This window comes from Pleurodeles waltl, chromosome 3_1, assembly GCF_031143425.1.
Source record: "Pleurodeles waltl isolate 20211129_DDA chromosome 3_1, aPleWal1.hap1.20221129, whole genome shotgun sequence".
NCBI lineage: Eukaryota > Metazoa > Chordata > Amphibia > Caudata > Salamandridae > Pleurodeles > Pleurodeles waltl.
The window spans coordinates 1939762930-1939786398 of NC_090440.1; the positions used below are offsets into that span (position 1 = coordinate 1939762930).

At 45.7% G+C, this 23469-nt stretch overlaps 1 protein-coding gene across 1 annotated transcript in view; it reads right to left on the reverse strand.

The window, feature by feature from the left end:
• The window catches only part of SEZ6 (seizure related 6 homolog), an 823732-nt gene that overhangs the window by 454913 nt on the left and 345350 nt on the right, over window positions 1-23469 (reverse strand). Inside the window, exon 2 of the mRNA XM_069226215.1 lies at window positions 1668-2495. Within this exon, the coding sequence (XP_069082316.1) occupies window positions 1668-2495 (828 nt within the window). The remainder of the gene's footprint in view (window positions 1-1667; window positions 2496-23469) is intronic.

Genomic DNA, 23469 nt, shown 5'->3' on the forward strand with positions numbered 1-23469 from the left:
ACTTACTGGCACTGGGTTGGATGAATTCAGTGACAGCAGGTGCAGAAGTGATCCGCTTCACCAATAACGGCGTGGGTGGGAGGGGCTCTGTCCCCTTGTAGCAAATTCATACTAAGCCTTTGGGATTAGTGCAGGCAGCGTGAGTGTGCAGGGCACAGCCTCCTCATGGGTAGCAGGGACCTGGAAGTTTGGTTGCTCCGCTGATTGGTGTGATCATTGAATGAGCCTGCAATAAAGTGGGAACGCTTATAAAATGCAGTTGTTTAACCCTTGGTGTGCGACACTTGGCAAGGCTATGTTAGGTTTAATGCACCTCACCCACACCATGGATTCAGTGAGGAGAGAATGAAGTAATACTCAGTTCAGTGAGAAGAGGAAGGAGGAACACTCGACTTGTAGTTGACAAGCGAGTGGAGAGAGTGATACTGGACAACTACACAGCATGCATCACCTCCTTCTAGGTCAAACGTTTCGAAAAAAGTGACAAAGGAAATGGAGAGAAACAAAAACTGAAAAACTGAAACAATTTGTAAAAAGATTGACACAAACCCCAAGCTTTAAGGTTACAAGAAGGATGGGGACGGGGACAGAATAACAGGTATGGACAGGGTAAAAGAAAGGCCTTAAACTAAGTTTACGGCGATGGATATTTCATTGGCTATGGTTAGCGCTGGGATTAGAGTAAGGGGTAGGGTTGGGCACAGGACGAGCATGAATGGAGAAGAAGAGGTAAAGTTAAGTGTGAAAAAGCCCTTAACTGGTTATGGAGGACGTGATATTTCATAGGCATGGAGAAGGGCTAGGCTTAGGCTTGGGTAGTGATGTACGGAGGATAGAGATGGCTCTCAGGTCTGGGTAAGGGTCACACTTAGAGACAGTATGAATGTAAGGGAATTGGTATTGATTGGGGTCATAGAAAATCCCTCCAGCTAGGATACAACTCAAGGATAGTTAGTAGCCTGGTGTTAGTTAGGAAGAGGGGCCTCAGGGGTTACATTTAGGAGTGAAGGGAAGGCAGTGTATGAAAGGGTAGGTTTTAGGTTTTTAGGGTAAACTAATAACGTCTGCGAAGCAAGTACAAATAAATATTGCCAAAGAACTTGTATTTAACTTAAAATATAGAATTTCGCACTTAAGGTTTCTCGCTTTGTTTTCCAAAATCGTTTTTATCCTAAAACACCTAGGTGCTTCAGGGAAAATCAAAATAGACTAGTTTATTTTGATCTTTTGTGCACAATACCAGTTTTATCTTATTTCCTTTACTAGAATGTGGGAGTTTAGTGACAAATGAAAATAAAGGCATTAACAAATGATCCCTAAGTTTTGGTCTGGCAAGGAGGGTAAGATTAGAACTCATCTCTTAGAGTTCCACAGTCCGGAAAGTACACACTAGACATTATTTCTACGCCTATGCAGCCAGAAATGTGGGCATGATTGAGATTCCACGCGAGTGAAGGAGCATGACGTGGCTGTGTGTCTAATGCACTGGTGAGGCGGGATCATAGTGAAATGGACATCCATCCATGGGGGCATTAATGACCGCAGCACGTGTCAAAGAGGTCACAGAGCAGTCACAGATAAAGATCAGAAGTCACTGCAATGCACCTTCACTGAAAGGTCACTCAAACCACATCCAGGCCTGGTTATTGCCTTCACAGTGCACTCACCTGGTACCTGGGCTGTGGTTGTGATGGTAGTCGTGGTGATAGTGGTGGTAGTTGTGGTCTCTTCATCATCCCCTGAAGATGCTGTTGCTGATGTAGCTGTGCTAGTTTGAGTGTTTCTCTCCATTTCCTGCGGCTCTGTCTGACTCTGCATTGTTGTGGAAATTGTACTGCTAAGGGCCATGTCTGTTGTAGGTGGAATGCTGGTCACAGCGCTGATTGGGATCTGATTTGTGCCCTGAGCCCAAGCTTGGGATATAGCTACCACCGTTGTAGCTGATGCCTCTGTTGTTGCCAAGATATCTTGGCTGGCAGTGGACAAGTCGCTTAGGTGAGTCAATGCTATCCCAGTCTTGGACATCACCTTGGAGGTGAAAGCTGGCTTTGCAGGTACCGGTGCTGTGGTTGACTCTGGTGCTCTGGTGCTTTCAGCCAGTGGGAGCACAGAGGTGGCAGTGCTCACAGAGGATGATGCAGATGTCCATGGCAGGGTAGTAAACTCAGAGAAGACTGGGGCATTGTCTTCATGCGCTAAGTTGTCTTCAGGCCCTAGAGCCCCCCAAGTTGCCAGGTCTGGCTGGACAGGTGCTTCACTACCTTCTCCTAATCCCCCCGTGAGAAAGGGTCTTTGGTCCAGGTGGTCCTTCCTCATCAGGGCCTCGTGCAGAAACTCCTCCAGGAGGGGATGATGGTTAAGCAGGGTCAATGTTGGTTCTGTGGTGATGAAGCGCACCTCTCCTTCACGCTTTTCTGCAGACGGTGAAGTAGGAAGATCCGTCCCCAGGTCAGAGCCAAATGGATTACTGCTGCTGACAGTATTCTGGCGGGACCCTGCAAGAGGAGAAGATCTGTTTAGAACACATGAAGCTCAAGTTTGTACTTACATATAGCAGAATAATTTACTGATGTCACCCCTGTTTCTTATACAAATATACCTGCCAGCTGAAAGCACCACAGTTTACATTTTAACCTGACGTTTATCTAAAATACATTTATCACTTCCATTCAAACACTTCTCTTAGGACAGTGCCCTTGGAAGCAAGGCATTAATAATATCTACTCAGTAAGCCACGCCCATCAGCTGTCCACACCTTCATAATAGATCTTCCTCATGACTAGGCCATACCATCTCAACAGACCACACCTCTTCACTAGAACAGACCTCACTAACCCACGCCTGTTTCCCAAAACACACTTTTTCTCTAAGCAACGCTTCCCCTAATAGGCACTTCTCATTTAGCCACATTTCATCAACAGGCAACACTGCCATAACAGATCACACCTTCTCAGTAGCCCACATCTGCTTAACAGACGACACCTGTGTATTAAATATCACTGCTCGGGGAAAAAATACTTTAAAATAGTGGGGGCTAGTTAGCATGAACATTTATGATTGTATGGTTGTGACATCACACGAAGTAATGTCATAACCCTGCAGTATTCCTTTGATGGACCTATTTTACAGACAAATGTGAGTTACAGTTTTTGTCTTGTATAAGTTTATAAATATATGTATATAAGATACATATTCATATCTAAACTAAGCATACATGTGCAGCTACTTGTTTGTGTATGCAAAATAATGACTGATTTAGATCACATGGATGTCTACATTTAAAGCATAATTGTATAATCAACGCATGCATACACATTTAATCATTTGCTTCTGTTGAAATAATATATATATGTATATCCATTATTTCAACATATGCAAATGAGTAAATATATATATATATATATACACACACACACACACATATTATCTATCTATCTATCTATCTATCTATCTATCTATCTATCTATCTATCTATCTATCTATCTATCTACCTAGATATATATTCACTGAAAAAATCAAAGCTTACAGGGATTTTATAGTTAGGTTCTCAATGTATTCATACAAAACCACATAAATTCAGCAGTTTTATTTAGAATTATTTCAAGTAACCATAACTCGCGCCCTAAGGTCACTAGAACTCGCGCCCTTGCCATGAACAGTTGTTAGAAGTGGGGTCTCAGACTGACTAGGGTTTGAACCTCAGTCAAGCAGGACCCACCCTGGCTAGTCAGGTTAAGTCAGATACACAGCTAAGTTGGCCTGAGCACTGGTAGCTTGGCAATGTGTGAAGTATTTGTGCAGGTTTCCCCCACAGTGGCCCCAGCAATCACCACAAAAAAGGACTCCAGACGGTTTTGGAAAAATATATATATAATCGTTAAATGTTTGGGAATACTTCAAAACGATAATAATCCAATTAGTAGTACTTTAGCAGATGGGCACTCAATGATAATACACTGAAATACACTTTCAGTAATATAACTTTGGAATAAATACTCAATAATAACACTTTGGCATCAGTGCAGCTTGATAATCCCTCGATCAGTCGCAGTAGTCTTGGCACACTGGCAGGATGTCGGATGTAATTTGCGGGGTGCTTCCTCTTAGGGTAATATGGTAATCTTCTCCCAGTTACACTCTCCTTTGATTGACAAGCCAGAGAAGAGTGCCCCAACTGGAGCTCAGTTCGTTAGTAGCATTGGTGGTTGTTGGAGGCACTTTATCTCGTCATTAGGAAATTATTCCTGGGTGTGCTCTCTTTGCTTGAGCCCCCAGAGGAAGGGTTTGCAGCAAAAGTCCTGTCCCCTCTTGGCGATGCACCAATGGAACAGCAATAGAGAAAAGAAGTAGGTGGAGGTGCCTCGCCTTGGGTCTTTATGGTAGGTATTCCCTGGCTGCGATCTCCTCAACTCCACCGGTGGGGAAGGGTGAGTTTGTGGTGGTTCGGCTCCTACATGGACTTGGAAACTTACAGAGGCTCCCCTGAGTCCCAGTATAGCTCTCAGCCTCGCTGGAGTAGGTGATTGGCAGGTGAGGGGAGGGACCGCTGGTATGGATGATGACAGGCCAGCTCCTCAGTTGTAGGTGGCCCCAGGTGTTCCGGTGCGGCCGGTTCAGAGTGCAAATCCGGGCAGTGCTGCCGATCCAGTGGACACAGACCCTTGAGGGGGATTAATAATTTTATGTGGACAGTGGGTCCCTGGCAGCGGTGGCTCTGGGGCGGATTCTACAGTCAGATGGCTCAGAAAGCGGTGACCGGAGGGAGTGGGGACTGAGATGTACGGCCATGATGATGGCCGGTTGTGTCTATCAGTTGTTTGCGGATTTAGGTTTCTTGAGCAGGCAGTGGACGTTGGGCAGGCCCTGGAGTCACTATGGGGTTAGTTAAGGAATTCTCCTTAAGTGGCAGGTCAAGACCAGCAGGGCAGTGCAGCAGATCAGAGTAACACTTCCTGGGAACAGTCAGGTCTGGCAGAGTGGCGATCCTGCCACACAGCAATCTTTGCTCTAGAACAGTCCTGTGGGGTCCAGACGTGTACTCGTGAGTGAGTCAAGAGGCCTACTATACATACAAAAAAGTGCCTTTGATGTGGGGGGTGTCCAACAAAGGATTCTTGTGAAGTGCGCAGGTCCCCCTTTCAAGTTAGTCTAGGCTCCAGACAGACAGTGGGAGGTAATCAGACATCTTGTATGGACCACAGCCCTTACTCTTAGAAGTGTAAGTATTAAAGATGTGGTAAGTGCCATAATTTGCGGGTAATTACCAGTGCACTCCGAGGGCGTGAATTATAGTTACCTTAGGGCACGAGTTATAGTTAGTAACTCTAACTGTAACTGGTGAATTTGTAAGGTTTTGTATGTTTAAAATGTGAGCCTCACTATAACATTTCTGTAACCTTTGTTTTTTTCAGTGAGTTGCTATGTTTTTTTTAATTCTATTTCCTAACTATAACCTCCCTGTAACCTTTGTTTTTTTTCAGTGAATTTCTATGTTTTTTTAAGGTATAGGACCTTCACACTGAGCTGCAGGTTTTTATTTTATTTTATTTATTTTTTAGCCCTTTATGGGCTTTCTGGGATCGCGAGTGAGCCCTCAAGAGCTCCCCCTCAGTCCCTACATATTTATTTATTTAATAAAAAGCCCTTTATGGGCTATCTTGCACTGCGGGGAAAGCCTTAAGGCATTTATCTCCCCAGGGGTTGGTGGTCCCCTGGGCACAGGGGGGCCACAGGCCACCCCAGCATTAATCACATTTATCACTCTGGGAGTGGTGGGCCCTGGGGCAGCTGGAGAGGTTCGGGTGCCCTCGCATATTTGAGACACAGTCCTGGGTAGGTGGCAGTCCTCAGGGCAGCGAGGGGCACCCAGTTCCCCGCACACCAATTATAAGCCCCGGGGAGGTGGCGATCCCCGGGGTAGCGAGAAGGGGCCAGTAGCCTCCTGCGCATTTATAAACAAATGCCCCAGGAACTTGGCCCACCTGGGGGCTTTATAATAACGAAGCACGGAAGACCGTGCTTCATTTTTTTTTTCATTTTATGTTGGATCCAAGGATCCCATCGTAAAATATAAAAAATAAAAAATGCTTTTTATCCCCGGCGGGGTCCCTCAGGGACCCCAGCACCAGGGCTAAGGGGTCAGTGTGACTCTATCCTGGCCCTTTTTTTCTATTTTTTTTTCTGGGACTCAGCTAAAGTGAAGACCCAAGACGGCTGCCAACACTTCCTTGTTGAAGTGTTGCCAGCCAATCAGCTATCAGCACGGGAACAGTTGGCTCTGCGGAGGATCAGAGTCCCTACATATCTATACCTTTTTGGGGCCTTAAATTACTCCAAAACTACTGAATGGATTTACACCAAATCACAAAAAGCTTGATCTGTTCAACAGAATCTACCTTTGTGCCAAATTTTGTGAAATTCCGTTCAGTGGTTTGGGCTGTAGGCGTGTCTAAAGGTCCTATAGAAAAATGAATAGGGAAAACATGTTTGAGGACCCCCCCCTCTTTTTCTCAGCCTCCGCTTGACAGATCACCCCAAAACTTTGAAGATAGAAACTGAACTTAGTATAAGTTTTGAAAATGTTGTGAACGTTCTTCACTCGCTGCCAAAGGTATAGGCAAAAGGCAAAAATGCTCTTTCTATAATTATAATAACCTAGTGGCAACTGATACTAGGTAGCTATATATATATGTATATATAGCAGGGACGTTATTGTTAGGTTGACGTTTTCATACTAAACTATAGGAATTCAGCAGTTATAGTTATACTTATAGTTATAATTATGTTAAGAAACTATAACTCGTTGCCCAGAGTTACTTTCTGGCGCAAGGTATAGTTTCTTCAGATAAGTATAACTACTATAACTGCTGAATTTTTATGTTTTTTTATGGGTAAAAAGTCAACCTAACTATAACGTCCCTGTAACCTTTGGCTTTTTCTGTACATTTCTAATGTTTTTGTAACACACTTGTTAATATTTCTATCAGGTTGCAGCCAATCAGGGCCTTGCTTTTCCCCTGGATTTGAGGAGGATCCAAGCAGGATTTAAGGAGGATTCAAGGATCCATAAATCAGTTGAAAAAAGAAAAATTTGAAATTTATTGGGCATGGACCCCTCCATGTGTCCTATGGGTTCAAGATACCTATATCCTGGATCAGAGGAAGTTCTGCGCCCGTAGATATACACATTTTGTTTTCCTTTAATATCTACCAAAGTATTGAACGTATTTACAGCAAACAACAAGAATCGTAATCTACATACCGAAAGCTACATTTCTGCCGAATTTGGTGTAAATCGTCCAGCAGTCCAGGCTGTAGTCATGTTCAAAGTGCTTATTGGAATTAATATGGGAAATGCACTTTTTTTTACCTCCAATTTTCTCAGCCCCCACTTAACAGATCACCCCAAAACTTCCCATGCACAACTGAATTCTCCGGCAACTTTTTTTTGGGAAAATTTCATGAAGATTCATCAAATGGCACCAAAGATATAGACAAGTCAAAAAACGCTTTTCCCAAGGAAACTAGGTCCTAACTGTAACTACCTACTGGTGACCACCAGTAGGTGATATATATATATATATATATATATATATATATATATATATAATAAAGAGAGAGAGAGAGAGAGAGAGATAGATATAGATAGATATTTATATATATATAATGGGAAAAGAATATAAACTTAATGGTTACAGATCTTGAGTAACAAGCTACTCAGGCTCTTAAAACTGTTGTTTATATTTGGAACTGAACTAATGAGGTTGGTATCAGGGATAACATATAAAGCTATGGTAAGTTATTTGTTTGTACATTAAAAATGTGACAGGGAGAGCATAGTTTGCAGTTACTTGCTGTTTTATCAGTGCTCTGAAATCGGCTCCAGGCACTTTTCAAGAATAGCAAATTAAGACAGTCAAATAGAAATGTAAAAAATATTTATTACTGCAGTTTAATATTTTGAATCACATTTATGTATATCAATTATCAACATGCAACTGAGCTTCGTGACAACATTTTAAAAAAATACTGTGGCGCATAATAACTAGATTTCCAAACTGCTTTTACACAGCAAATAAAATGTGCTGGGTGTTTTATTCATAATAGTTAACCGTTATTTCATGGGTTCCCTGTAGGTTTTCTGTAACCAGTTACAAAACACAACACCACCAGAAAAACGCACCTCATTAAGAAATGTAAGGAGTTAGCGAGAAGTTAAGCACCCAAAAAAGACACTCTCACACATAAAGATGTGATTACGAGAAGGATAGCAGGTTGAACACACGCATGTGGCACATCACATGCACACCTGTTGGCATTCACAGATTGTAAGCACGTGCAGACCTAGTGATGGTGCATTAGGGGATACGAGGAACACCTCCCAGTCTCCTACAGCTTCGCGCTAAGGGGAACGGGCATTCTCTCTCCCTAACAGTGGAAGGACTCTGTCCAGCCTCAACTCGTGCCTAACTAGACCAGGACTTCTCGATAGACCATACATCTTCACAAGGCTACACCACCGCAACAGGTGACTGGTAACATATGGCAGAGCTGCCAGAAGATAACTCAGTGGGGTAAGGGCTCCCTGCTGAGGTCATTGTTTCATATGTAAGTTACAGGTTTAAATACTGAAGTAGTCATGGATACCTGTAGGAAAGTGCCCCTTTTGGCATGGTTACCCCCCACTGTTTGCCTGATATTGATGCTAAGGACAGAGTGTGTGCTGGGATCCTGCTAACTAGGCCCCAGCACCAGTGTTCTTTCCCTAAACTGTACCACTGTTTCCCCTATTGGCACACCTCTGGCACACAGCTAAGTCCCTACACATCCCTAAACATCATCTCCTACACCGACGATACTCAATGGATCCTCTCCCAGACCGACGACTCATCAACAGCCAAGAGCAACTTTTAAAATGGAATGAGAGCGGTTGCCGCCTGGATGAAAGCCAGCTTCCTCAAACTCAACACGGACAAGACAGAGATCCTCATTCTGGGCTCCACCCCTTCCACCTGGGACGACTCATGGTGGCCTACCACCCTAGGTAACGCCCCACTCATACCAACCATGCACGTAACCTGGACATCATCCTGGACTCCTCGCTATCCATGAGCCATTAAATCAAATCCGTCTCACCGTCATGCTTCCATAGTCTCCTTCTCCTCCGGAACATTTTCAAGTGGATCCCCACCAAGATAAGAAGGACGGTCACCGATGCACTGGTCAGCAGCAAACTGGACTAAGACAGCACACTATATGCTGGCATCACAAAGAAACTACAAGCAAGACTACAGAGAAAACAGAACGCATTAGCTAGACTCATCCTGGACATCCCTTGCCATAGCCACATCTCCACCCACCTCAGAGACCTCCACTGGCTCCCTGTCAACAAACGCATCAACTTCAAGCTACTGACTCACACCTACAAGGCTCTGCACAACATCGAACCAGCCAACCTCAACCACCGCCTGACGTTCTACACCCCCACCAGACAACTCCGATCCTTCCAACTCACCCGCACCACCATCCCCAGGATGAGGAAGAGCACAACTGGAAGCAGATCCTTCTCTGACCTCATAGCTTGGACAAGGAACACGCTCCCAGTCAACCTCAGACAGGCTCCCTTGGTGAAGCAGTTCAGGAAGGACCTCAAGGCCTGGCTCTTCAAATGATCAGCATGCCCACAACAGTTCCTTGTGACACCAGGGGTGATAAGCCGAGCTCTACAAGTATCTGATTCATGATTGATTTTGTCCTTTGCAAAAGGTACCAGTAGTACCAAGGGCTCTGTGACCAGGGAGGGCCACTAAGGGCTGACGCGTGTATTGTGTCACCCTAGGGGACCCCTCACCGAGCACATGCACACTGCCATTGAAGATTGTGTGTGCTGTTGGGGAGAAAAAAGTAAAGTCGGCATGGCACCCCTTTCAGGGTGCCATACCCACAAACTACTGCCTGTGGAATAGGTAAGTCACCCCTCTAGAAGGCCTCAAAGCCCTAAGGTAGGGTACACTATACCACAGGTGAGGGCATAGCTGCATGAGCAATATGCCCCTACAGTGTCTAAGTCAATTTGTAGACATTGTAAGTGCAGTGTGTCCATGTTAAGTACATGGGCTGGGCATTTGTTATTACGAACTCCACAGATCCATGATGGCATCACTGAAGGCTGGGAAGTTTGGTATCAAACTTCTCAGCACAATAAACCCACACTGATCCCAGTGCTGGATTTATTATACAATGCACACAGAGGGCATCTTAGAGATTCCCCCTGTATTTTGCCCAACCCTTTAGTGTAAGGCTGACCAGTCAGTGTCAGCCTGCCACTAACAGACAAGTTTTTGACCCCATGGGGTGAGAGCCTTTGTGCTCTCTGGGGTCAGAAACAAAGCCTGCTCGGGTGGTGGAGATTCACACCTCCCCCCTGCAGGAACTGTAACACTTGGCAGTGAGCCTCAAAGGCACAGGGCTCCTGTTACAGTGTCCCAGGGCACTTCAGCTAGTGGAGATGCCGGCCCCCTGGAACAAGCCCCACTTTTGGCAGCAGGTTAGGCGGGAAAACTAGGAAAAACAAGGTGTCCAGAGCTGAAGTGAACCCCTCATTGCAGAATCCTCCATCTTGGTCTGGAGGAGAGGGACCAATAGGTATAGGAATGTGCCCTCCTCCCCAAAGGGAGTAGGCAGCAGAAGGGTGAGTCACCCTCAGGGACAGTAGCCATTGGCTACTGCCCTCTGTCCCCTGTAACACCCCTAAATCTAGTATTTAGGGAACCCCTGAACCTTACTCACCAGATTCCTGGTGGCCTCAAGACTAAAGAAGAAGGACTGCCAAGCCGACCCAAGCAGTGAAGACTCCAGGTGACAAATGACTTGGCCACAGCCCTACCGGCCTGACTGCAGCTTCAAAGATCCCCATCTCCAAGAAGGAGATGCATCCAGCAGGACCAGCAACCTTTACAAGCCCCCAGAGGACCGCCTGCCCAGCAGAGGACCACAAACTCCCAAGGACAGCGGCCCTGTTCAGAGGAAACCTCTAAAAAAGGCTCCAGAACTGCCCTGGATCTGCGAGCCCTGCCCACTCTGCACCCGACACCCATGGCCAAGTCGAGGTGGCCCACCGGACAAGAGGAGGTCCCCAGGTGATTCTGACCTCAAGTTCACCCTGGGTTTACCCCTCCTGACCAACATAACGACACCTGCAGCCTGAATCCAGAGGAGCCCACTGACTGCGACTGGATCCGACAATGATACCCGATGCTCAAAGAGACCCCCCAGGTCCCTGGCCTTGGAGACCTGGGGGGTCTCCTTGGGCGTCAGGTTTCCCGGAACTGACCCCTTGAACCCAGCTTGCAGCATTTTTTGTGACCCCTGTAGTCCCCCTATTGAAAAGCATTGGGCGCCCAGCTCCGTTTGAACCCTGCACCTAGCCACACCTGAGTCACAGAGGGTGTGTGTTTGGTGTGGACCTGTGGCCCCCTGGTGCTGACCTAAACCCTCCAGGCCTGTGTCCTGGAACCGCAGGTACTTACCTGCAATCTGCTTTTTACAGAGCACCCCCAGTCCTCTTAGGTTTCCATTGTAAACCTGAAGCCAACTTTGACCTCTGCACCTAACCGGCCCTGTGTTGCTGGTGGTGCACTTCTGGGGTCAGCCTAAACTTTGACCTGAGGACATCCTAACCCCCGAAGACTGGAATCGTAAGTCGTGTACTTACCTGTTAACAGTACTAACACTTGCCTCCCCCATGACTCTATTGACTCCTTTGAAAAATTGCACTGTGTCAACTTTTGAAATTGAAAAATTGTACTTACTTGTAAACTGCTTTATCTGGAAAAACCAAACAAAAATTACCTGCAACAAAGTCCGTCTGGTTCTAGAAATAAATTAACTAAATAAATATATTTTTGCTATATAAAACAATTGGCCTGCAGTTAGTCATTGACTGTGTACCTGATTTCTTGACTGTGTGTGTACAACAAATGCTACCCTCTGATACGCCTAACTGCTTCACCACAGTACCACAAAAGAGAGCATTAGTGTTATCTACTTTAGCTTCTGTTAAGCCTCTGAGGAACCTCTGGACTCAGTGCACACTATACCTCATTTTGGTACAGTATATACAGAGAAAACTTCCTACAATACCTTCCACTGTCCTGCTTACTATTGTCTCTTCTCTTATTAGCTCAACTCTTTTTTTCCCTCCTCTGCAGTCACATGAGCTCTTTTTATCACTAAAATGATTGTAAACTTTACTCCATCTCATTGTTTGAAATAATAAAAATGCTTTTATGTTTGCATACATTAAATAATTGCAAACGCAAATTAAATAATGTCATTTTACCCTAAAACTATTGCTAATGCTAACCCTGCCACTAACCTATAAAAAAATCTAGTCATTTTCATTTAAATAGATGTAACTAAAGTCCAACCTTTATTATTATTACACCATTGCTACAAAAACATCATATTTAGGTATTGTATATTATTTAAACGATTTAAATTATATTTAAATATTGAAAAAATATTATTAAATCTAGGAAGCCTAGTTCTAAGCCTAATGCTCTCCCTAAACCAATTTCGAACCCTCTGACCCTTCTAACGCTAACTGTAGCCATACATTAACTAATGTTAAATATTTTCTTAATTATTGTAAATTAAATTGCCTCCAAATTAACTTTGACAGAGTATAATTTTTTAACCCAAATGCTAATCCTAGCCTATCATTCATCAGTTTATTAGTTAATTTGATGACTGAAATTAAGTGACAGCATGAAAGCAGCATTAGGATTGGAGGTCTCTGCCTGCTGTCTCCAATCTAGCAACGCACACATGCGTTGTTGGGTTAGAGAGAGCCCAGTGCGCATGTGTGTTTGGCCGGCCCGAGACTGCCAGCCAAACATACATGCGCACTGAACTCGTCCCCGTCAAAGCCCCATGGCCTCGTTCCATTTACTCTCAGAGTAAAAGTTTGTAGCTGCTGCTGCTGGCAGGGGTGCCGCTCCTCGTTATAGCGGAGGAGCCACCCCTGGCTAACACCCCCCCATTCCTACCGACCAAGCTAAGCCCTGACAGCCTGACAGAAGGACGCCGAAGGCACAACATTCGCTAATATCTACGCAAGTCATGTCTCAACTCCCCTGCAAATAAAACCCAAAATGACTACCTGGAATCTGTGAGCTGTCACCGAAGATGCAATCAATAACTCACAGATATAGTTTTGCGCTGCTAATTGCAAGGGATGTGATGTGAGCACAGAATCCTTCGTTTCTGTCTTCCCTCTTATTTTGACAGGCGCTCGTCACTTGGCTGGTTGCAGGTCAGTTAGATGCGCCCTCAATCAAGGCCCAGGGAGAAATCTCTTCAACAGCCTGCTGTCTGGCGGCTTCTGAAAACTTCCCTCTCGCCACTGGGGAAGCCAGCAGCTTGAGGAGAGAAGGCGGAGTGGCATGTTTTTGGCAAACACTGGCACACGAGCTCGATGGGACCAAGAGTCATGATTCCTGAAATCTATTGCACGCACAGAGCCTCTACTATAACAAGGTACGAGGTACTTCGAGACAAGACTGAAGTGCTGCAGGACGTCTTAGGACACGTGCTGCAAGAGTTATGTGAGAGCTGTGTGCAGAACTGTCTGGCAGTACCATTGTGTGAGGGAAGCTTGCAGGGCTGCTGTTTGTGATTTACCTCTTCTATGCGTGAGGGAAGTGTGCAGTTGTACTGCTTATGTTTAACCTATTTTTGTGTAAGTGTATCTTGCACTACAGCTACTTATGCTGGACCTATTCTGTGCACAAGTGACGCTTGCATCAGCTCTGTCTACGCTTGGTGTATTCGATGCGAGTGAAGTTTTTATAACTAATACCTATGTTAAACCTACTCTGTATGTGAATGAAGCTTGCACTGCCTCTGCGTATGTTGCACTTGTGCTGTGTGCAATGAAGAATGCATTGCAGCTATCTCTCCTGCATATAGTTTGTATGCAAGTGAAGATTGTACTACTTCTCGGTATGGGAACCTATTCTGTGTGAGAATAAAGCTTGCATTGGATTTACCTATGGCAGGACTACTCTATATGTGATTGAAGCTTGCACCGCCTCTGCATATGTTGGAGTTGTGCTGTGTGCAATGAAGATTGCATTGCTGCTATCTCTGCTGGATGCAGTTTGTGTGTGAGTGAAGCTTGCATTGTGGCTATGTATGCTGGACCTATTCTTTATGCAAGTGAAGACGGTACTGCTTCTCCATATCGGGACCTATGGGGACATTGGATTTACCTGTAATAGGACTATTCTGTGTGTGAGTGAAGTGTGCATTAGATTTACCTGCGACAGGATTATTTTGTGTGTGACTGAAATGTGTAATAGATTTACCTGTGACAGGACTACTCTGTGTGCGAATGAAGCTTGCATTGGATTTACCTATAACAACCTACTTTGTGATTGTGATTGAAGCTTGCACTGCCTCTGCATATGCTGGAGTTGTGCTGTGTGCAATGAAGAATATATTGCTGCTATCTCTGCTGGAGGCAGTTTGTGTGTGAGTGAAGCTTGCATTGTGGCTATTTACGCTGGACCTATTCTGTATGTAAGTGAAGCTTGTTCTGCCTGTCAGTATGTGAACCCATTCTGTGTGTGAGTGAAGTGTACATTGGATTTACCTATGACGGGACTATTCTGTGTGTCTGTGAAGTGTGCATTGGATTTACCTGTAACCAGACTATTCTGTGTGCGAGAGAAACATGCATTGGATTTACCTATGACCGGACTATTCTGTGTGTGCGAGTGGAGCATGCATTGGATTTAGTTATGGCTGGACTAGTCTGTGTGCGAATGAAGCCTGCATTGAATTTACCTATGACAGGACTGTTCTATGTGTGAGTAACGTGTGTATTGCTAATAAATCTGCTGCACCTATTTCGTATGTGTATGAAGCTTCATTGCTGCAATTTCTTCTGGACCTATTCTGGTAGCAAGTAGCAAGTAACTCTTGCATTGCTGACACCTATACTGACCCTATTTTGTGTGCGAGTGACGCTTGCAATGCATCTGCGTATGCAGGAGTTATTCTGAGTGTGAGTAAAGTATTCATTGCTGCTTCCATTGCTGGAACTAGCCTGCGTGCAAGTAAAGCTTGCATTGTGGTTATGGTAGGAACTATTCTGTTTGTGACTGAAGATTTCAATGCTTATGCTGCCTCTGCTGGGCTTTGTATGTGTGTGTGAGTGAAGCTTGCAGTTCTGCTATTTATTCGGACCCCCCACTTTGAAAGCCAAGATGGCATCAAGCAAGCAAAGCAAGGGACCCTTCCTAGAAGAGCTTCCTTGTCTCTTCCATCCCAGTATCGATTTATTGTTTCACCCTTCCATCCACTTGCTGATATCCACCATTTAACCTTCACATTCTGCCATTCACTCATTCTTTCATGTATCATTCAGTCTTTCATCAGTCCATCCAACCATTCACACATCCATCATATATGCATGCATCCAGCCATATATCCATCCACCCATTACAGCCATCCTTTGTCTTACACATTTGTCAAGAAAACCTTTCATCACCCAATTGATTTTTTTTGCCACCCATCCATTCACTCAGATTTGCATTGACTCTCCCATCCTTTCACCAACCATCCACTTATCCACCCGTCCACTCCCTCATTCATGCACCCACTCATTCATCCTATCAATCTTCCTACTTTTCTTTCACCCTTCCCTTACTTTCAACCTTCCATCCTTCTTTCCCCTTTTTATCAATCCATGTTTCCTTCTTCCTTATGATAATTATGACCTTTTGACTGACAGAAGAGGCCCATCAAGAACCACACTCCTGCAGTAGCAGCTAGAGCTGGGGTTCACAACACCCCTGTGCAAGTGACGCTTGTTTTGCTGCTATTTCTGTTGGACCTAGTCTCAGTGGTGTAACGAAACTGAAGGGGGGGGGGGGGGGGGGGGAAGGGGGCTGCAAAGTACCTGGACCCAGTCAGGGGCCTCCCGCCCGTGAATAGTTTACAGTACTGAGGGGGCCCCGTGTACCCGTGTAGCTCGCCCCACTCCCCCGACTGCGGGCCTGCGGGAGCCACGCGGTACTGCGTAGTCTGTGTGATTGTGGTGTGTGCGTGGCGGCTCCTGCTGGACCTATTCTGTGTAAACCTGAAGTTTGTGCTTCTGCTGCTGCCTTTTCTGCAGCTCTCTTGCTTGTGAGGGCCCTCACTCTTGTGTTTCATATGAGGTACCGGTTCGACGCCTCAGAAAGCATGCTTGCTCTCGTCCCTGCTGTACTCTGAGCCTTGGACAGCTGCTGCTCGTGCTTTACCAGCTCTTTGTGTGAGAGACGCTTGCATTGCTACTGCCAGCTGAAGTGCGAAGTGAACTTCTCGTTTCATAGCGGTCAGCGGGCTCCATGTCATAAGAACCAGTTCTGTATTTCTGATCGTGGCCAACGGCGCTAAGGAAGCCGGGATGTGTAGTTTCGCGTTTCCCATATGCCTGCGCCTGGGAGTATCAGCATGCTTTGTGCTGTAGGCTGGAAAGCCAGGGTTGGCTGGAAGGCTGGGGGCCAGCTGAAAGCTAGGCACGCGCTCTGTTGTGCTCTCAGCCCTCATAGACTGTAGTGTTAAACTTGGAACATGAAATCAATGGGAGAAGACCAGCCTCCAGCGGTTCCTCCTCCTGCACCACCCAGCAGGCATATGCAGGCCTACGCTCCGATTCTCTCAGAAGCAGCCCTTCCTGCCACTGACAGGCGTGAAAAGCTGCAGATAAATCCCTGCCCGCGGAGGTAACAAATGTACTCTCCTCGCTCCATAATAAGGAATTATGTCAAACAGCAGCAGCGAGACGGGTTCTGTAAAACCGATAAATTAAACATGTCTACTGAAACTAAGTGCTGGTGTCGCGCCTGCAAATCCAATTGCATGTGAATGTGTTCACCGGAAGCAGGGGCGGGCTGATGGTGTCCTGTTCACCTAGGGGGATCAGGTTTTGAGAAGGTAAACCGGGGCAGGACACACATAAAAGTAGGACTAAAATCTTTTGTGTTACTTATGTCTTCGTTTTTGAGTAGCCTAAAAATGAATGAATGTATGTATATATATATATATATATATATATATCTATATATATATATATATATATATATATATATATAGATATATATATATATATATAGATATATATATATGGATATATATATATATTTTAATATATTTATAGAGAGAGAGAGATAGAGCTATAAATAGATATTTACAAGGCTATGAAATATAAAATTAGCTGTGGCCAGACCTCCACCCTGAACAGCCCTTTCATCCTCCCCACTCTGACTTCTCCCCAGCTCCTCCTGCAAGAAACTGATAACTTCAATTACTTTACAGGCGCCTCTTTAAAGGAGAGCATAGCTTCATTTCTGCTTTGCAGAATGGCTCAACCTTTGTTCTAAAAATCGGAACATGTATTGAAATTTAGGAACAGCGTTGGGATCATGGGGCAGTCCTCCAAGAACCTGGACTGTTTGGGGAAATCCTGGACATACGGTCACCCTATGTTCCCTTTAGCAACACGAGGATGATGGTCGGAGTGTTGAAACTTTTCAAACACTCATCCCCAGTCACAGAACTGGGATTAAACATTGTTCTTTTGCTCACCATGCCACCCCAGTTTAGACCCAGCCATATGCAAATCACTCTTGACCCTGCTCAGTGTGCTATACGAATGTAGGTCTCTCAGGTTCACACAGGCACACATGTCCCATTTGGGAAATCAATAAGAGTGCGCAATAAATTCTGCTCCTCCGGTAGAGTTGGCGGAATTTTGGCCACTCCGCATTACACTTCTAATGCAGAGTTCTGGCCAAATTCTGCCAGCCGCGTCATTGCAGAGCTTTTTCTTGCACGTGGCTCGCCAACAGTAAGTTTGTGAGTGTGAGGAAGAATTGGCATCCGAGTCTGATTTTTGGGCACTAGAGGAGCCCTCAGGGAGAATTTATCACTGCAAATGGTTGACTGTTCACAGTGAGAAGTCTACCGTTCAAGTAGAAAATCTTCGTGAGAGTCAGCAAAATCAACTCAAGCAGCAGCCCCCTCTGCTGTGCTCAGAGTGAGCTCTTGGTGCTAAAAATCAGCGCAAGCAGCATGACATGCCAATTTCTGCTTGTACATGGAACTCTGTGGAATCTCGCTGAGTTTTCATGTAACTCAGTGGAACTCCATAGAGTGAAAATCTGTGCGTTCCGCCCAACCCCTAGGAATTAACAACTCATTTTATTTAAACACTAACATGAAGTATATCATGTAGGATTCCTTAGATATCAATTTAGCAAAATGGTGAGGGCTGCAAAGGTGACATCACTCTTTGGCCCCACAATTAGATCACGGGGTTCTTCTCACCCAAATAGCTTCCTGTTTGCTGTCGCGATTGGTAAAATAGATACCACAGAACTTAAACAGTGCTCGAAGAAGCCTGTTTACTTTCCTGTTCTGCCAATGCCTCCATAATCCTTGAGGCCAGGCGTAACAAGGGCAGAACAAGGGGTAGCAGCTGCTTCCTCTGAGTACCACTAACTGACGTCCTTGTAGGATTCAGAACTCTAATGCTAGGTGGTGAGGAACAAGAAACAATTTTAAGGCCTAAATCTGTCCGTTCCGCCACTGGATGGGAACAGTGAGTGCAATCCATTTATATGACTTGTCTTGCATTGGGATTGTTGAGTGACACTTGTACAGCACAGTGTAGTGATATAGTAGTACTGCAGTGCCTTTCGGTAATCTGGAGTATGTCCTTCCACACATTCCCTTCAGCAAAGAGTCTAATTCAGTTCTGTGGAGGTTATCGGTTAGTAGGCAGCGCAAATCAGCGTTAATGGGCTGTGAGATTTTTTTTGGTGAGTGCGATCGAAGGGCTCGACAACTTGCTTATGTGGCACACATAAATAGTGCCCTGCACTGTCTGGTAAGTAACTGATGGTCTCTAATACTTTGGGATACCCAACCGCCAGTTAGTTGAATTACCAGGTTGTGTTGAGTGTCTTCTCAGATTTTCATACTTTTGTGTGCGGTTGCTGAGTGGTGTGGTATTACTTGGTGGGCACTGATGGTATGAGTGCATTAATATCCATCATGACAGTTACATGCTTTGTTGTTTGTACTGAGCACTTCCTAATGTGAATAGCAACAATGTGGCTTTTTAGTCCTTGAAAGGTCTTAGTAAGGTGAGAAAGGAATATCTCACCTTTTTCTTCGTTATTGACTAGACTTACAAACAATATTTCATGGATCAGCCGTGCAGATATGAAGTGCCTGGTGGTGTGTTATTCTGGTTAGAAGCTTGAGGACTCCAAGAAAGCGCACGCGGCGTCCCGGGCAGGGACAGGCCCTCCCCATCACCCTCCAGGCTTCTCTGGCCCAGTGTTATCGCATGGGCAGCTTTATCCCCGACTTAAACCTCGAGCCTGATCGATACAGCTTTGGAATTGTGAAAGCGATCCGCCAGCCCGCGTGACCCCCAGCATGTAAGCGGCTGCCCCCAAGACTTTACATTCTACCATAATCCCCAGCGACAGCATGAGGGGGCGTGGCCGCAGTGCGGCCGGGCGGGTGTATGCGTCGCAGCACGGTAGTATATGGCAGCGCATTAACTCCAACGGGACTTGTGTTCTGATTGGTAGCTGTGGGACACTGACATCACAAAAGGATGAGTCTCATTATGCATAGTTGTCCTATACTTCATACTCAATATTCACACCCAAGACTGATTTCACATTGAGATTCAATATTTTCTCTTCAAAACGGGAAAGTGGTATTCTGAGTTCTTTGTTGCACAAAATCACTTACGTTTTACTTTTTTATTTTGCAACTGCAGTGGGGATGCTGTGAGTGAAGATGTGTTCTAACGGCCGGTATTACTTTTAAAGCCAGAACAACTCAGAATCTTACCTAAAAATCGGAGCCAGGAAGTTAAAGACTGCTGTAGACTGCAGTGTTTAAAGTGTCACTTCAAGCAGCGGCGCTCAGAGGTATTCCTAAATGGCCGATGGACGTTTTCCCCTTGGCTTAGACACTAGCTATAGCTTCAGAATTGGTTCTGTGCACTGAGTCACCAATAGCTTAACCGCACCAAACCCTTGACCTCTCACTTGTTAGGCATGGCCCGCCCTCTAAATTCGCCTTCCGTATGCTGCATGCTACTAAAAAAAGAACGATTTTTGTTACAGGAAACCTTGTCAAGGTGGATTCAGTGATTGGATCACCTAAAACTCAAAGCACAAACAAGTTTGAGAATTCATTGAAGTTCGAACCATCCCCTAACTCGGGAGAAGGAGCCTGGTCTGATCTGTTTCGCCCAGGCTAATCTCCAAGTTCTTCTCTTGAATTAATCAAACTCCATATGATAACTTCCATGGACACTTGTGTAAATATTCAACTACTTGATAACAATACCCAATGCATGAATGAATGAACAAAATTAGTCTTAGATGCATTGGAACATGGCCTCCTGTCTCTACAACTAAGTACTTTGAAGGCAGCATTGTACAAACCTTCCCTAATAAATAACCAAGGACCGGTATTGGCTACTCTGAAGAAGCACTGACAAAGCCAATAGGTCTCACCTATACAACAGCTTTTGGTTTTGCCAATGTGTTTTAGCCATGCTGTATACCATTGTGGCTGCTGTTCAGCATGGCTAATAGTTAGTGGCAAAGAGGAGAGTGGTGTGGAGCAGTGGTTCCCAACCTGTGGTCCGGGGACCCCTGGGTGTCCGCGAAGCCTCCTCAGGGGGTCCGCAACTGCTTAGAAAACTAAATAACATCAACAGATTAGACCCTCGCCTTTCAGTAATGACTCAGTAGGGGGTCCCTAGAGTCCTATAAAGATTCAGTGGGGGTCCCCAGGCTACAGTAATGGTAAAGTGGGGGTCCACAGAAGTCAAAAGGTTGGGAACCACTGGTGTGGAGAGTTGTAGAGTGGATTGCCGGAGAGTGGAGTGGCATAGTGTGGAGTTACGTAGAGTAGCATACACTAGAATGGCATAGAGTGGATTGATGTGTAGTACACTGATGTAGAGTTTTGCAAAATGTAGGGGTGTAGAATACAGAAGCATTTAATTAATCAGCATACAATGCAGCTTTGTAGAATGCAAGAGTGAGTTCCACTTATGGAAGGCGCAGAGTAGAGTGGTGCAGAATAGAGCAGAGGAAAATTGAATATAATGCAGCTGTGTAGAGAACAGTGGCATAGACTGGTGCAGAGTGAAGTGACATAGAGTTGAGTGATGCAGTGGGTAGTGGTGCAGAGTAGGGATGAGTGGCATAGAGTGCAGTAGCAGAGGGAGTAGAGTTGAGTGGCATAGATTGCAGTGGCATAGAGTGGTCAGAGTACAGTAGAAAAGAGTGGTGCAGAGTAGAGTATAGTGCCACAGAGTGCAGTGGCACAATCAATCAATCAATCAATCATAGTATTTATAAAGCGCGCTATGTACCCGTTAGGGTTTCGAGGCGCTGAGGTGGGGGGGGGGGGTGGAGAGGCTGTTTAGCGGTCGAAGAGCCAGGTCTTGAGGAGCTTCGGGGATGCCCGGAAGCATTCAGTGGAGGGCCCGGGGTTGAGGGCGCGGAGCTCTTCGGCCGAGAAGTGGGCGCGGGAGGCGCGAGGACCAGGGGGGGTGGCGCTGGGCGCGGTACAGGCGCGGACGGGCGCAGACGGGCTTGCCTCTGGCGCGCCTCTGGCGCGCCAGCGGCGCGGACGCGCAGCGCCAGCCATTAAGAAGGGAGGGGGGAGGGAGGAGCAGCTGGGAGGCGGGAGGGAGCGGCAAATGGGGGCGCGAGGGGGGCGGGGCCGCAGGGAAGCAGCGGCTGGGGTCGAGGAGCGCACAAGGGGCGAAAGGCACAGAAATCGGGCAAAAACAGTCACAAATGCAGGAAAAAACACAATATGGACACAATACTGGGACTAAATACGATCGGGGAGACAGCAATCAGGGGGGCACAATGGGGCAAAAAGCGCCGGCGGCGAGGCGCAGAAAAGCGGAAAAAAGCTGAAAAACAAACTTACGGGACGGCGGAAGCGGCACTCGGGTCAAGTGAGCCCACTAGCCACCAGGGATGAGGCGCAGGAGGATGCCTGCGGGTGGAGGAGGGCCTCGAACACGCAGACGGCAGCGTGGTCGTGGGGCAGAGGCAGAAGGCAGCAGGTTGGTGCTGCGGTCGTGAGGGGCGACTGCAGTGACAAAGAGGGGAGTAGTGTGGAGTGGTGTACAGTGGCACAGAGAGCAGTGGTGTAGAGAAGATTGTTTCAGAGTAGAGTGAAGTGGTGTAGGGTAGAGTGCAGTTGTGTAGAGTGACATAGAGTGTAAGATCGTACAGTAAAGTGGTGTGTAGTGCCGTGGCATTGAGCACAGTGGTGCAGACTAGATTAGATTGGTGCACAGAGGATTGGCATAGAGTGCAGGGTCACAGAGTTGAGTGTTGCAGAGTGGCATAGAGTACTGTGGCATCAAGTTGACTTGTACAGAGTACATTGGTGTGACCTAGACTGGAGTGGTGTAGAGTGCAGTGGTAAAGAGTGCAAAGGTGTATAGCAGAGTGGCAAAGAGTGCACTGTCATAGAGTAGAGTGGTGCAGAGTAGAGAGGCGTAGCATGAAGTGGTATGGAGTGCAATGGCGTAGAGTGGAGTGGTGCCGACTGGAGTGGCATGGAGTGGTGTAAAGTGGAGTGGTGTAAAGTGGAGTGGTGCAAAGTAGAGTGCAATGGTGTGGAGTGGTGCAGAATAGAGAGGAGTGTCATAGAGTAGAGTTTTCATGGTGTGGTAGCACACTGCTATTACAGACAACAAATGTTCGATTGAAATGACCATTACATTTACACAGATATACAGTTTTACTAATAAACTATACAGTGCATAGACCAAAATGTGTGGAAGTTGCATCATCTGGTGTAATGATTTGTTTTGATCATATTAAAGTATTTATTTCCAACACACTTCAGAAATAACAAAAAATGTGTTGCTAATTCTGAGATATTCAGAAATACTTAAAAGGTACATTTAAATGTTTTTGTATCTAGAAAAAAACTCTTTCCTACCCTGAGTACCCAGCTAGATTGTCACATAAATCCTTTCACTTTGAAGTCAGAGGAAGAAAAGTAAACAAAGGCCCTCGGAAGACAGCACCTGACATTTGAACTTGGTATTTGAATGCACAGCAAATGCTACACGATAAGAACAAGATTTACAGGCCTGTTTACAGAAAGGGAGCACTCAGAAGGATACCGTAAATAAGGTTTGGGCAAAGGAAGGTACAAATCTAAGCGGGGTAGCCTAAAACAAAGCCAGCAAATGGAAAGCAAGAAAATGTGAGTTACAAATCTCAAAGCCAATGTCAAGTAACAAGGAGAATGCATTACTAGATCAGCTTTCTGAATGTCCCCAAGATGTATTTAGCAAACCAAACAGGTGCGCTCTCTGGTAGGCTGCGACCTAAAAAAGGA